Raw genomic sequence first — 15,136 nt, 5'->3', positions numbered from 1 at the left:
CAGTGAATGAGGACCCTGCAGGGGACTCTGGCCTTTTCCCACAACTTTCACTTCCTCTCTTCCTCAGTTGCTCATCTCCACCTTCAACAGCTTCCTTGCTCCCTAGAACAGGACAACCTCATTCTCACTCTGGACCTGTGCACTTGTTGCATGGGATCACTCTGCAGCCCCCATTTTTGGGGATTCAGCTGAGTTCTGCCTTTAGGCCTCAGCCCAGATACCACTGACTCTGAAGCAGCCCCTACCTGACTCCCAGTGGAATATAATCCATGCAAGAGGAAGCCCTTCACCTGCCTGCTACTGGTGCACCTGCCTTTTGGGTTACTAAGTACCACTGGCACAGTCCCAGGCACACAGCAGGTGCTGAACATATATTGAATGACTGAGTGATATGCCCCCTTCTCTAACATTCCCCCCCTTCCAGGATGCGGTACTGGTTGGTGCCTGTCAGACCTGAAGAAGGAGATCAGGGACTGAGAGGTCCACAGGCTGGTTGGGCTACCTTCCTCAGATGAGAATCCAGCCAACAGCTTTTGCCCTTTTTCTGTGACACTGGGCCCTTTGCATTCCCTCTTGCTCGCACAAGTTCCGAGCTCCCGTCTGGACCAGGTGGGTGCCTGGGCTTAGGGCAACGCAATCAAGACCACAGCTTCTGAGCTGGTTTGGTAGCCAGAGCTGAGCCCATCTGGAGGCCAACTGATTTTCCCTAAAGCCCCGGTTCATCAGGATCCTATTCCTCTGATGCCAGAGCCTCCCTGGAATCACGAAAGGCCAAACAATGACCAAATCATGACCAAACAGGTTATCTCTTATTTTTTTTTAAATTTTATTTATTTATTTGATAGCGCTCAAGCACAAGTAGGCACAGTGGAGGTAGACTGAGAGGGAGAAGCAGCCTCCCGCTGAGCAGGGTGGCCACTGTGGGGCTCAATCCCACGATCCCCCAGATCGACCCTGGGATCTCAACCTGAGCCAAATGCAGACACTCAATCAACTGAGCCACCCAGGTGCCCCCAGAACAGGTTATCTAACCTGGCTTAGGCATCAAAGAATGTTACATGGAGTAGGAATTATTCGAGGTGGGTCTTGAAGAGTAAGTAGGAATTCGCCAGGAAAACAAAGGGATGAGTAGGTGGGTGGGGCCTCCAGGTAGGGAGCTTAGTATGTGCAGCAGCCTGGAGACCTGAACAATCACAGTGTGTCCGGGGCACATGGTGGGTGGGAGTGGAACAGAGAGGCTGGAGGTCTTGAAAACCAAGCTTAAAAACTTGGCCTATGGGGGCCCCTGGGTGGCTGGTCGTTGAGTGTCTGCCTTCCGCTCAGGTCATGGTCCCAGTGTCCTGGGATCAAGCTGGCATCATCCGGCTCCCTGCTCAGGGGGAAGCCTGCTTCTCCCTCTCCGTCAAATAAATAAATAAATCTTTAAAAAAAAAAAAAAAAAAAGGCAAACCAACTTGGCCTGTCCCCAGGAAGCCAGGAGCGGTAAAGATGCTCTAACCAGAGAGAGGCGGTCTCAAGGCCCTTCCCTTTTCACTTCTTTCCTGGAGCATTGCCCCAGGTTGGGCTCTCCCGTGCAAGTTCCCCCTGCCAGCCCCCAGCCCCTGGTTCAGGCGACAGGGTCAGTGCGCCCTCTGGTGGGTACTCAGCGGAGATTCGGCAAAGGCGCTTAGCGGGAAACCTGGGTGGAGCCCAGAGCGCTGGCTTCGCGGGAGGCTCAGGAGATAAGGAAGGGTAGCGGCAGAAGGTCGAGTTATGGGCCACGGGGCCACCAAAGGTGTGGATGGCCCTGAGCCGGCGAGTGTGGATATCCGCAGTGGATCCAACAAGGCATCCAGCAGAGAATCCTCTTCCACCATGGGATATTTTCTGGCCTGGGAGGGAGAGAGGAGGGCGCTTTTACACCACTCCTAGACGCCCGGTAGATCCCCATGACCCGCCACACTCCCAGGCTCACATGAGGATTCCCAACCTATATCTGCCCCAACCTTCATGTACCCGCCGCTGGAGCGCCAGATTTGGCGACTGTGTGGCCTGGCTCACAGGACCAAGTTCCTTTCCCCGTGAGTACCTGAATTACACTTGGGGAAACGCTACGAGCTGGACCTTTGGAGCCTTGTTCACCTCTTCCACGTATGTTATTTCCAATTCATTCATTAACGATTTATGAACCCTAGTAGCTGGGTTAAGAAGGGGGACACTGCTCAATGAAATAAAAAAATCTCAAACTACGGTGGCGACCCCTACTACAGGGGGAGATGCCTTGAGAGAAAATGCAGGACAAGGGATGGGTTGGGAGATGAGGAAAGAGCGTAGATGAGACTCCTAGAGGAAAAAGACCCGTAGCCCCAGGGAAGGGTACTGAAATACCCAAAGTGCAAAGCAAAGCACTTTGACAACCAATCATTCATTCATTCATTGTCTTGAGCAACTACTACAAGCCAGGTGGTGTGGTAAGCACTGGGGATGAGCCTGTCCTCCAGGGCCTGAGTTCCCAGTGGGTGTGGTGTAGGGAGACAATAAAGGGTTTACTGTGTTAGAAGTTACTTGAGTGTTGGGGGAAAGGAGTGAGCGTTGTTTGGTATTAATATGTGTGATCTGGGAGGATCCATCTGAAGAGTAAAGGAGCTCAGCAAAGCAGGGGCCCTATCGTTATTTTAAAGAATTTAGCTTTTCAAGAAGAGTCCAATCATCGGGAACTGTCATGCGGTTGGAGGCGGGCGGAGTTGCCCCACGCTGCCAGGATGGCTAGGGGTGCCACCCTGGAGAGGTCACCTCAAAAAGTTGGCTTCCCTGAACACCTGACCTCGAGACCAACGCTGAAGGAAGAACAGGGAAGGGCCTAGTGTGAAGGTCTAGAGGTTCAATGGATGAGGGCTCCCGGAAGGCTGAGACCGAGATCGAGTTAGCGCTCAGATGGCAAGAGGGTGAAGCCGGACTGTCTTGTAGAAGCTGGAGCCCAGACAGGAGCCCTACAAAGAGGGACGCCGCCAAAGGAGTTTTAGGAGAGGCCCTGAGGGTGAACACGGGTTTGAGGCAAAGGCTTGGATGGAGGAAAGCCTAACTCCGCCAAGCGCACGCGCGCTCCAGGGCGGATAGGGGAGGAGCCTTACTTCGCTGTTGGGCCCCGCCCCCAAACAAATATTTGACATTCCAGGCTTATCTAGAGGCTAACTGGACCCGAAGAGCGAAGTTTCCCCCTCCCGCAGGGCCTGATTGGCCTAGCGCTTCTGTCGTCGGAACCAGCCGGCAGGCGCCGGAGTGGGCTGTCCGGAAAGGGGCGGATACCCGCCTATATACCAGAGGAAGCGCTCGTCACCCGAAGCCGCTGGAAAACCTGTTTCCCACTCCCGGCGCAAGCCACTTCCGTACTGGGCACGTCGGTCTCTTTATCCGTTAAGTAGGGATGCGCGGAAGTGTGGGTTTAATGGGCAAGGCCTCGGAAGCCCCGGTCCACCCCGGGCTCTTTCTCCATCGTCCGAACATCCGGACGCTGCGCCCACCTTTTCCGAAAGCGCGAGGTGCGGCTCCCGCCTCAGTTTCCGCGCGGCCTTGGCGCAAGCCCACGTCCTTTCCTCCCGCCATACTCTTCAGTTTCTCAATCATACAAACGGGGAGCACTCAGCGAAGTCCAGGGCGGCCTGGAAATGCGCAGTAAAGGAGCGCCACCAAGCACGACAGGGCGAAAGGGTGTTGGGGGTCCTCCACGCGGGACTGCCCTTACTGGGTTGCTGGTCTCCGATGGAGAAGAGATGGAGTATCTGCAGCCCGCACGCGCACAGTACACCTTCTCCACTAGCCCCCACCCGCCGGCGCGCTCACATCTCCAGAGGTCAGGAGGGGAGGGCGACGAAAACAGGCGGCAGTCTCCACGTGGGGTAACCCCGAACATTAGGCTCACCCCCGTCTGGAGAGGCGCTCTCTGGAGTCGGAGCGGGCGCGCTTCCTGCTTCCCCAGCACCGAGGCCTGCGCACCACCTAGTGTTCGGCACCGCGGGCTAAGGGCAGGTCTTCCCACGTGTGTGGACGAGCCCTGCCCCGTGACCTCTACTCCCCCGTTCCCATGGCTCCAAGAACCTCGGCTGATCCCCAACCCTACCCCTAATCCACTTGGCCTCTGGTGACCACCCCCGCACAGGCCTCTGGGTGATATCCCGTAATTCACCTCCCTCTTAGGTGACTTGTCACCCCCCGACCGGCCGTCATGACCCCCCCCCCCCCCCACAGACCCTATACTGCCTCCTGGTGATTTTCACAAATCCCATGTAACCCCTACGGACCGCAGAAGGCCACTGTTTTTGCACTGTTCTTGGCGCAGGCCTCATGGTGGGGAGGGACAGAGAGTAGAACGAGACCCAGTCAGGCGAAGAAGCCCTTTGACGGAATGGGAGGCCGGGCCGTGAGCGCATACCCAGGCCCGGCGTCTGAGCGCGCGCGCGCTGGGCTAGGTTCTAGCCGCCTTCCCCTTCTGTTCCCCCGGCTGCCCTCGGTCACGTGGCCCCCGGGGCCGACAGGTAACTCGCCTGGAGAGGGCGGGGGCCAGTAGCCGCCCCGCCCCACGGGGCGCCGCGGGCGGGTCTCAGCAGCGCCCACTGCGCCAGCCGGGCCGCAGGTGCCGCCCCCGACACACGGTGTCCCGCCCAAGCCGATTCGTGTCTGCCGTCGGCGGGTGCGTGCGTGCGCCTCGTCGGTCCGCGTGTGTCTGGCCGAGCGCCCCCTTCCTCTGCGGCCATGACTCCGCCGCCTCCCCAGCCACGGTCCCCGGGCCCGAACCCCACCTCAGACTCTGCCGCCGACCCCCGCCCCGGGCCCGGACCCCTGGTCGTACTGTTCGGAGCCACGGCCGGTGCGCTGGGGCCAGACCTGGGTTCCGATGAGACCGACTTGATCCTCTTAGTCTGGCAAGTGGTGGAGCCGCGGAGCCGTCAGGTACGGTGAGAAGGGGTTGGTGGGGTCCCCAGGATCCGAGGGGAACAGTGGCTGATAGGTTCCCCCCGCCGCTCGTAGGTGGGGACGTTGCACAAGTCATTGGTTCGCGCCGAGGCGGCCGCACTGAGCCCGCAGTGCCGCGAGGCGAGCGGCCTGAGCGCAGAGAGCTTGGCGCGGGCGGAGCCGCTGGACAAGGTGCTTCGGCAGGTGAGTGCTGGGGCCCGGGTGAGTGGAGTCATGGCGGGGCCGCGGGGACTTTTCTCAGCGGGAGAGGCGGCAGGAGGCAAGGCCTGGCGTGCTGCGACCAACTGGCCTGGGCGGTAGGACGAGTTCCTGTTGTTTAAAAGTTTCAGAGATTCCCGCGTGTGCCGGCCGTTCCTGGGGGCACCTTCCTTTTCAGCCTTTCCAGGGATTCACTCCTACTGACGCGGTGGGCTGGAAACTGCGAGACCTCTCCCAGGGCCGGCAGGGCTGTGGGGTGAGACGCTTCTGGGAACCTGCCTGGCCAGGTCTCCCGGAACGGCAGTCGGAAGGCAGAAGGGCCGAGGGGCCTGGTGTCGGCCATAGGTCACGGTCCCAGCCGCCGGCGACGTCGGCCCACCCACCCGCCTAGTAGACGCTGGAGCGGGGGCGTAGGGCGGGGTCTGCCTCCGAGGCAGACGCCGCCAGGTGTAAGCTGCTCGTCTAGGCCTGTCCCGGCCGGCTGGCCAGGCGTGGGCGCTGTCCGGACCCCGCCTGAAGGCTACCTGTCTCCTGAGTGCAAAGGCCCAGGGTGCCTCCCAGCCCTGGCTGAAGTGGGAGGCGGCTCCCCTTGCTGTTTTCTTTTTCTTATCTTCCGTGTTGCACTCACCCTGAGCCTGATTCTTGAGTGTAATGAGTTTAAGTGCTTTACACGCACAAATTCTTTCATTTTCCAACAACGCCTGTGGTTCTTGATGAGGTACAAACATGTTGAACCTGATCCTGTTCCAGAAGGGCTCCCAGGCTAGACCCTACTTGGGGAGCGCGCTGAAGGCGAACTGGGTTGGCTCGCTCTGGGCCTGTGCCTAGTACTTCTACTGTTCTCTAGCAGGGAGGAAGGCTGGGGGGCCGGGAGGGGGGGTGCTGGGCAGCTTGAGAAGTGCCACCCCCTCTGTGAGTAAACAACTCGGTGCCAGCTGGTCGATAGTGTGGGTCAAAGCTCATGCTGCCCAGGGCGTCCAGGTGTGGCGCTCTGTCCTTGGATTTTCTCTGGCCCTGGGTTGGTCAGACCTAGAGGCGGGGCTGCCATTGACCAAGAGCCAGCTAGGCCTCAGGCAGGAGGATTGGGCCTCCCCCACCTGTCTGAGGGTGGTGCCTGGTCAGGGACAGGTTTAACCTGCTTTGCCCCGCCCCTTCCCACCTGCTTGTCCCACTCCACCAGGTGTTTGCTCTGGCCCTACTCCAGACTCTCAGGAGTGTGTGTGATGGGGGCTTGGGTGATACGTGTCTGCCCCCATTTGGCTTGGAGAAGGTGACAGTGGACTGGGGGAGAAGAGGGACACAGAACCAGGCCTCACACCTGTGGCCAACTCCTCCCCAGGCAGGGTAGGGCTGAATATCTAGCTGAACCTGCTTTGCAGCCTGTGCCCTCCCTCCTGCCCGCCTAGCTATGAGCATGTGTCTGTCTCTCTCCCCACTCCCTCTCCCCAGTTCTCACAGCTGGTGAGCGGGGATGTGGCTCTGCTAGGTGGGGGCCCCTACATGCTATGCACTGATGGGCAGCAGCTGCTGAGACAGGTCCTGCACCCCGAGGCCTCCAGGAAGGTATGCCACTGAGGGCACAGCAGGGGTAGGGTTCCTAGGACCCCTGTCATGGGGGTGGGCAGGGCCACTCAGTTCCCCCCACTCATGCCCCCTCCCATGTGCCTCCAGAACCTGGTGCTCCCCGACACCTTCTTCACCTTCTACGACCTCCGCAGAGAGTTCCATGTGCAGCACCCAAGCACCTGTCCTGCCAGGGAGCTCACCGTGGCCACCATGGCACAGGGTACCTGCGACCCGGAAGGGTTAGGTCGGGGGGAAGCTGTGTTTGAGTATGTGCATCCTGAAGGGTTACACACACGAGTTTACATTATCTGTCAAGTCCTGGACGAGACATGCTTCCGTGTGGGTGCTGGAGTGCGTCTGAAATAGGGACATATGTCTGCATATGTCTGGGATGGGGACTTGTAAGGGCACATATGAGCCGGATCAGAACAAACGTTTGCCCCTCTGTTGGGATTTCCTTATTGTTATTTCTCTGCTCATAGACTTGGGGCTGGAGACAGATGCCACAGAGGATGACTTTGGGGTCTGGGAAGTGAAGACAATGGTAGCTGTCATCCTCCACCTGCTCGAAGAGCCCAGTGGTAAGGTTTCCCTCACCACCTGTCACCTGCTCTCAGGACGAGGCGGATGTCTGCGTCTTACTTCTACAAAGTCCCCATCCCCACTTGTTAGCTTCTTTGAGAGACCATAGGTGGAAAGCTCCTTTGTCACCTGCTTATCCCCCTCAACTGTCCTCTTTTTGCAGAGCTTGGTGGGGAGACCCCCCTCCACCAGACCCTGCTGACCCCCATGCCATCTCCTCTCAGGTCAATTGTTTTCGAAGGCAGAGGTGGTAAAGCAGAAATATGAGACAGGCCCTTGGTGAGTGTGAGGGCGGGGCTGGGGTGGGGGCGCCAAGAGCTGCGGGGCTCTGACTCTGCCCTGCCCCCGCAGCAGCAAGGCCGATGTGGTGGACAGTGAGACCGTGGTTCGGGCCCGTGGGTTGCCCTGGCAGTCGTCAGACCAGGATGTGGCTCGGTTCTTCAAAGGACTCAACATTGCCAGGTGGGTCCGGCAGGGTGGGCGGGCTCAGGAGGGCGGGCCTGCCCCTGAGGCACTAACAGCACTGCACTGGCTCTGCAGGGGTGGTGTCGCACTCTGCCTCAACGCCCAGGGCCGCAGAAATGGCGAGGCCCTCATCTGCTTTGCGGACAGCGAGCAGCGGGACCTAGCGCTGCAGAGACACAAGCACCACATGGGCGTCCGCTATATCGAGGTGGGGCTTTGGGCTGGGAGTAAAGCAGGGCAGAGCTGAGGCCCACCAGGCTGTAGACCCACGGGCTGTCCCCACCGTCCCCACAGGTATACAAAGCAACAGGAGAGGAGTTTGTGAAGATTGCGGGGGGTGAGTATGCCCCCAGCAGCACCTCGCTCTGCTGGTTCTCCGTCCGTGTCCCACTTGCCCACCACCGCCCCCCTCCCCACCTTCCTGCCCCCTTCCCAGCATGCCACGTGAAGGTGGGTATCTGGAAGGGCACAGATGAAGTCAGTGGGTGACTCCCCTGCCTCTCACCAAGGCACATCACTAGAGGTGGCTCGTTTCCTGTCACGGGAAGACCAGGTGATACTGCGGCTGCGGGGGCTGCCCTTCTCGGCTGGGCCAGAGGACGTGCTGGGCTTTCTGGGGCCCGAGTGCCCGGTGACGGGGGGTGCTGACGGGCTGCTGTTTGTGCGCCACCCTGACGGCCGGCCCACCGGTGATGCCTTTGCCCTCTTCGCCTGTGAGGAGCTGGCGCAGGCTGCACTGCGCAGGCACAAGGGCATACTGGGTAAGCGATACATCGAACTCTTCCGGAGCACGGCGGCTGAGGTGCAGCAGGTGAGCGCCCAGGGCTCCCCCTCCTCCCGTGTGCGTCTCCTCCAGGCCCCCCCCCCCCCCCCCCGGGTCCCACCTGGCTTGACGGGGGCCCGTGGCTGCCTTCCTTGCCAGGTCCTGAACCGCTATGCATCCAGCCCACTCCTTCCCACACTCACCGCTCCCCTGCTCCCCATCCCCTTCCCACTGGCAGCGGGGATTGGAAGAGATTGTGTACGCCTTCGAGGCCTGCCCTATACAGCTACCATCGAAGACATCCTGAGCTTTCTGGGGGAGGCAGCTGCTGACATCCGGCCCCACGGGGTGCACATGGTGCTCAACCAGCAGGTGAGGCTTCTGCCGGCAGGGCGACCGACACGGTCAGGGAGGGCTGTGTGGTTGGGAGCGAGGCACTCTTGCCGGGACAGGTTGTTTATGAGACGACCCTGTGCACAGGGTCGGCCCTCAGGTGACGCTTTCATCCAGATGACATCAGCAGAGCGGGCCCTGGCAGCTGCCCAGCGTTGCCATAAGAAAGTGATGAAGGAACGCTATGTGGAAGTGGTCCCCTGCTCCACGGAGGAGATGAGCCGTGTGTTAATGGGGGGCACCTTGAGCCGCAGTGGCATGTCCCCTCCACCCTGCAAGCTGCCCTGTGAGTGTTGCAGGGGCTGGGAAAGGAGGCATGTGGGGGCCAAGCTGTTGTAAGCCTCACTTTCTGCAGTGGGGACTCTGTTCTGGCTGCCTCACCCAGGGCAGTGCTGGGCGCCCTGCAGATGCACTCTCTGCTTCTGCCTCCAGGCCTCTCACCACCTACCTACGCCACCTTCCAGGCCACCCCAACACTCATCCCCGCTGAGACGGCAGCCTTGTATCCCTCTTCAGCACTGCTCCCGGCTGCCAGGGTGCCTGCTGCCCCTACCCCTGTTGCCTACTACCCAGGGCCAGCCACTCAACTCTACATGAACTACACAGCTTACTACCCCAGGTACCAGCTGCTGAGAAAATTCCAGTCTTGCCCCCATTCTGGTGTGCGGGAGGGTCATGATCCCCTTCCTGGGCCACATAATCCAATGTCTGTCAGAGCTGGGACTTCATCTAAGATGGACAAGGAAGTGACAGGTACGGTCTGGAGAATACCGTCTACAAATGAGAATGGAAAAGACTCTGGAGACAGAAGTTTTAGGGAGGAGGAACTGAACTAAACACAGGCAGAGACAAGGGAAGAGGGAGGGAGGCAGGTCTAAGCCATAGATGGGACTGCACTCCTAAATCCTGCCTCTTCCGTCTTAGCCCCCCAGTGTCCCCTACCACTGTGGGCTACCTCGCCACACCCTCTGCTGCCCTGGCCTCTGCTTCCACCTCAGTGTTGTCCCCGCCAGGAGCCCTGGTCCGTATGCAGGGTGTCCCATATACAGCTGGTATGAAGGATCTACTCAGCGTCTTCCAGGCCTATCAGGTGAGGTGTGGCTGGAGGGCTTGGGAACTGGCTGAGCCTAGAGCTCCCTCCTAAATCTCTTTATCCTCCGCAGTTAGCCCCTGATGACCACACCAGTTTGATGCCTGTTGGTGACCCGCCCCGAACTGTGCTACAGGCCCCCAAAGAGTGGGTGTGTTTGTAGGTGAGGGAGCCAGGAGGTAAGAGCTGGCTAATGTCTATCATGTCTCTCTTGGCATCCAGAGAACCAGTACCCTCAACCAGGTGGCTTCTTCCTGGGCTGGTCAAAGCTCTCAGCACCCAGAATGAGCTCAAGCCCCAGCTCCATCTCCCAGTTGTTGCTCTGCCTGTTCACCCCAAAGATGACGGCTGGACCCTCTATGCAGGGCTGGGGGTGGAATGGTGTTACCCTGCTCCCAGTGGCCTGATCTGGGCCTCTAAGTAGCACCACGAGATCCTTCGGTCTGTTGGGCCATGGTCCGTACCCAGATTCTGTGAGGCTGATGTCCACAGCAGGCATGCTTGCTTTTTATAAATGTAAGCCCTGGTGCCTTCAATGTATGACTCCTGGGAGCTTCTGAGTAAAGATCCCAATATTCTGCTTTCCCTTTCCCTTTTGGTAGGGGGCAGGGAGGCAGAGAATGCTGGCCCCAGCCCCTGGAATACTTGACCCTTAGTGGCCACATTGTGCCATGAGTCCAAGGACGCTAGCTCTCCTCCAACTTGGCATAAGGACTATCAGGTGGTAAAATCACAGACTTGTTTTGACTGACTGTACTGCAGTATCCCCAGAGAACGCTAGGGGGCAGGAGGCCTTCACACAAAAACTCAGGCCTGAATTTTAAAGGGGACTCTGCCTACTTTTCATGCACACCTTGGGCAGGCCAGTTGTCCTGAACTCAGCAGACATCGTGGAATGTCATTTGCACCCATTAGAGGGTACAGAACTGAAGCTTCGGAAGGAATTTGGAACTCTGCTCACTCCTCTGTAAGATAAACAAAGGTTCCTAACCAAGTGGACTTTCTAAAAGCCAAAGTGCCTTTAGCTGCTTTGGACTCCCGAGTGTGGGGCTCCACACCTGCCCCAGGGAGAGGAAAACTCAGGTAGATTTCAAGGACAGTGCTAACCTGTCCCCGTTTATTATTTCAGCCCTGTAACTGAGGAACCTGAATTGCTGGCTCTTCCCTTTGTTATTTGTGTAAGGAGCACTATACTCCTATAAACAGTTTTAAAGTACAAAATGTGTAAGAAAACACAATCCCAAGTGCTGTAAACATAACAGAGAACCAATTCCTTAACTGTACGTCGCCCATTTTATAAAATACAAGGTTTCAATTGAACTCTTCTGAGCCTTGAAGGTAACCATCTGTTCTGAATATTACAAACAGGGCTTCAAGGCTGGGGGTGCCTGGGTGGCACAAAACTCTCGGTTTTGGCTCAGGTTGTGATCTCGGGGGTCTCCCTCTCCCGCCAAAATAAATAAATCTTTAGGAAAACAGGCCCACCACTCAAAGGCTTCATGGCCAGATCCTAGCAGAGCTCCAGTGGTAGTAGTTCGCCCTGGGCAACAACACCACACGGGAACCCGAAGACAGGACATCTGGTCCCTTTCAAGGTGTTCTCAGCCATGTTTCTTAGTATCTAGCAAGGAGAAAGCTGCTTATCCCCTTCCTCAACCGAAGAGGTAGCACAGGTTGGAAGGGGCAGGGGTAGATGCTAAGACTTGCCCAGTTGCTCAGTGTTGCTACTAGAAGTCCAGTTCGCACAGTCCAACAACTGCGCCTTAGCACCACTACGTTGCACAGAAGTTTCGTCGTTACCTGCAAAGCCAAAAAATACTGATTCTTAAGCCAAAGACTTAAAAAAATGATACAAGACTGCTTACATAGTATACAAAGCTCTTTTAAAATTCAACTTTTATTTTAAATAAGAAAGCATTTCTAGTGCTACAGGCATCAAGGTATTTAAAAGGCATCAGAATTTGGTGCATAGCAACTCTGGATCATAGAGGCTTTTACTCCTGAGGGCAGCAGAGCAACCCCCAGAGGGTCCTGCAAGGGAAACTTGCAGTAACCCCATGTGAGACGGTTACCCTAGGGGCAAGAGGGTGGAGGCAAGTCCAGCCAGCTGTCTGGAACTTCCTATCAGGGGCTGCCTCTTAAAACCCCTCCAAAGGAAGCTGTGGGCTGCCAACTACAGGCCCTGAAGCAAATCTCACTATCCACATTGTGACATAAAACTTTTAAAGAAAAATGTGAAAACACCCAGCTCCAGGAGGGACCAGAGTGATTTGCTGAAGGATAGACATTTTTCTCTAACTAGGTTTAGGGGAAAACTAAATCATGGTTTGAAGGGGAAAAAAAAAAAAACCATACTTTATCCTGCAGGAGGCCAACGGCTCCTACCTGGCTGACTAGAGGAGGTGGGCAATGAGCCGCTGGCTCCCCCTGTGGAGGCCTTACTTGGCCTCAATGGAGAGTCCTGGCATCTAGGACTCCTAATTCCCTGGAGTAAAAACATCAAGCCCTTGACCAGCTCAGCACACTGTCACACATATAGGCACTCAAAAAAAAAAAAAAAAAAAAATCCTTCCTGAATAAATGAAATTACATGATTTTGTTGGAAAACATACTGCAAACTTCAGGTGCTTTGAAATGGGCCCAGCCTTGGAATAGGTACTAATCCCATTAAAGGGAGGAGGAAGGGCAGGGTTTGGAAAAAGCACCCAACTCGGGCACCTCCTTTGGTAGACAGCAGGCTGGAGGTTCTTGCTGGCCCCTGCCCTGGGCACCAGCCTCACCAGCAGCAGCACCGGGGCATCTTTGGTGTGGAGGGTCAGGTCTGTGATGCTACCTCATATCTGGGTTTGCGTTGAAGCCTTTTGGGGAAAAGGCTGGTTTTTTGGGGCCATGTCGATGGGAGGAGGCTAGGCCAGAATCATTTTAGGCTGTAAACAGAACGAGGGATAAGCATTCCATTCCACTGCGAATCTTAGAAGCTTCCCTTCTGGAGTCCTGCATTTTCTCTGCTCTTCTTCTGACACATAGCTCATTTATGCTTAGCTTCTGACACAGCCTGGCCTCTGGAAAGGAGTTAGGACCGGCAAATTTGCCTAAACCATCATGAGGCTGTGGCTTCAAGGTTATAGAGCAGCCAAATGCAGATACTCCCAGTTAGAAAAGGTCTGGGACAGAGGACACAAAAGGGAAAAGCACTCCACAGCCTACTTGTTTGCAGGATGGCAGGATATTAAAGCTAGGAAGCTAAAAAGCCCACCTTTCAAAGTCACCTTACATGGAGCTATCTTACCCAAGGCCCTCAGGGAAAAAAAGCAATTTCAACATGGCGTCAGTATGGAGAGATTGCAGGAAGATTACCTAGAACGTTACAAAAAGGCTATGCTCTGGAATGTCGTTTTATATTCCAACACGTCAATGATTGGAATGGTCTCTTCTCTAACAGTTTATTTTTATAAAGAGGTATGAGCTACATTTGGCTTTATTTCCTATAAATCTATGAAAGGCTTTAGGACATGCTGAGTTTCTGAGGCATAGGTGTGGGCTTAGGAGAATTTTTTTTTTCTTTGTCTGCCTCTGGAAGGTTTTATCAAAAGTTCCTACTTTAAAAATATCATCAAAGCTAAAGAGTCCTTCAAATGACCATAAAGGAGTAAAATCACCAATCATAGCTAAGCAACCAGGTCACTTGCAAAAGCAGCAGCTCTGAAATGGAGAGCCTGCTGCATTCACACTCAAAGCACCCATCATATAAAAGTATCCTATTTAAATATAAAAAGCAAAGCTTATTTCCCCAAAGCTCAGTCTATGCTGCTCCTGTTCTTTTACAAAATCTACCCAAGGCCTGAGGTGGAGGAATGCTGCTTTCCCCACATACAGTGACCCCAACTCCCGGTGCCAGTCCTGAAGGCCACAGAGTTGGAAACCCAAGGTCCAAGGAGAGAAACATGCTGAGAAGTACGTGGTGGTGGACACATGGCTGCAGTGAACTCTGTCAGAGGCCATCGGATCTTCCTATATCCAGGGAATCAGGGCCTGGAAGGGGAGCCTGCCTGCTCACCCCTGTTCCTTGGGAAACAGAAATCTGAGACATGTCTCTCCCAATTATCTCGTTCACTGAAAAACAAGAAAAAGAATGATTAGTGACCTTTGTGTGACTGACCATATGATGCTCAATGGCGAGTTCCATTTCAAAGATATTTTTCCCTTTCCAGTTTTCTGTAAAGGTAAATGCAGTGCTTAAAGCCTGGTCCTAAACTGAATGGAGACCTTATTCCAGACCTCTCTTTTCCCTTTCAGTTCAGTTTGGGATGGGAAGGGAGATAGCTCCGAGAACAGGAAACATTCCTACCCTGTATAAGCTTATGCTCTAGAGCAGAAGACAGGATACATCTGGAAATGAGTTCATATTAATCTCACTTTTCCTGAATTTGCATGCCTTTACAGGGGGTTTTCCCCTTCTGATTCCTGTGGTGTACTTTGTATGTAAAGTGAATGCAAATAAATGTTTTGGTGAGAATAAAGGAAGATTTACTAAATAAAGCAGTTACTTTGTTACCTTATGCTAATACAAAGTATTCTTCATTATGTTGGGGGCAAACTTTTGGAAAAGACTTGATTTTTTGATGGTTTCTATGACAAGTCAAGCACTTCAAGGAACATAGTGCTCTGTGAAGCAAAATATAAAAAACTTCAATCTTAAGGAGCCAATATAGAAAATAATATCCTGGGGGCACCAGAGTGGCTCAGCTGGTTAAGTGTCTGACTTCAGCTCAGGTTATGATCTCTGGGGTCAGGGAGGAGCCTGCTTCTCCCTCTCCTCCCTGCTTGTGCTCTCTGTCCCTATCTTTGTCTCTCTCTCAAATACATACATAAAATCTTTAAAAAAAAAAAAAAAAAACCAATACTCCAAATTTCCCCAATAAGAACCCTAAGTTCTCTCATCATGAGAATTCTTTGCTTTGAAATGAAAATTCTTTGCTTTATCTACCAAAGATTAAACTCCTAGGTGTATACTTAAAAGAACGGAAAACATACATCCATATAAAAACTTGTACTCAAATACAAGTTCACAGAAGCATTTTTCATAATAGCCCCAAAGTGGAAACAACCCAGCTGTCTACCAAGTGATG

General features: G+C 54.9%; 2 protein-coding genes across 4 annotated transcripts in view; one reads left to right on the top strand and one right to left on the bottom strand.

Annotated features, from left to right (window-relative positions):
* The first annotated feature begins 4,728 nt into the window (after positions 1-4,728).
* LOC111152943 (epithelial splicing regulatory protein 2) lies at positions 4,729-11,001 on the top strand. The gene is made up of 16 exons (XM_022511691.1): positions 4,729-4,926; positions 5,005-5,133; positions 6,598-6,711; positions 6,820-6,934; positions 7,197-7,295; positions 7,521-7,575; positions 7,648-7,758; positions 7,837-7,969; positions 8,056-8,098; positions 8,271-8,572; positions 8,684-8,896; positions 9,005-9,203; positions 9,350-9,536; positions 9,842-10,007; positions 10,081-10,186; positions 10,610-11,001. Exons 1-15 carry the CDS (start codon positions 4,729-4,731, stop codon positions 10,168-10,170), a joined length of 2,154 nt encoding a protein of 717 aa, XP_022367399.1. The 3' UTR covers positions 10,171-10,186; positions 10,610-11,001.
* An 885-nt stretch (positions 11,002-11,886) lies between these two features.
* The window catches only part of LOC111152752 (nuclear factor of activated T-cells 3), a 133,136-nt gene continuing 129,886 nt past the window's right edge, over positions 11,887-15,136 (bottom strand). For 2 of the 3 annotated variants that reach the window (XM_022511351.1, XM_022511352.1), the window contains one exon: positions 11,887-14,120. In XM_022511351.1, coding sequence (XP_022367059.1) covers positions 14,033-14,120 — 88 coding nt within the window. In that variant the 3' untranslated portion in view covers positions 11,887-14,032. The remainder of the gene's footprint in view (positions 14,121-15,136) is intronic. The other variant, XM_022511353.1, reaches the window with a different exon arrangement.

This window comes from Enhydra lutris, unplaced genomic scaffold, assembly GCF_002288905.1.
Source record: "Enhydra lutris kenyoni isolate GAN:26980312 unplaced genomic scaffold, ASM228890v2 scaffoldscaffold30, whole genome shotgun sequence".
Lineage (NCBI taxonomy): Eukaryota > Metazoa > Chordata > Mammalia > Carnivora > Mustelidae > Enhydra > Enhydra lutris.
Note: the sequence above shows the minus strand (reverse complement) of the source record. Positions and strands in the feature narration are given on the sequence as shown.

Bases quoted from the DNA above. Each gene is read 5' to 3' on its own strand.
- LOC111152943 (XM_022511691.1), top strand. From the start codon at position 4,729: ATGACTCCGCCGCCTCCCCAGCCACGGTCCCCGGGCCCGAACCCCACC. The intron at 5,134-6,597 runs GTGAGTGCTGGG...CCCTCTCCCCAG, and splicing joins TGGACAAGGTGCTTCGGCAG to TTCTCACAGCTGGTGAGCGG. The intron at 8,099-8,270 runs GTGAGTATGCCC...CCTCTCACCAAG, and splicing joins GTTTGTGAAGATTGCGGGGG to GCACATCACTAGAGGTGGCT.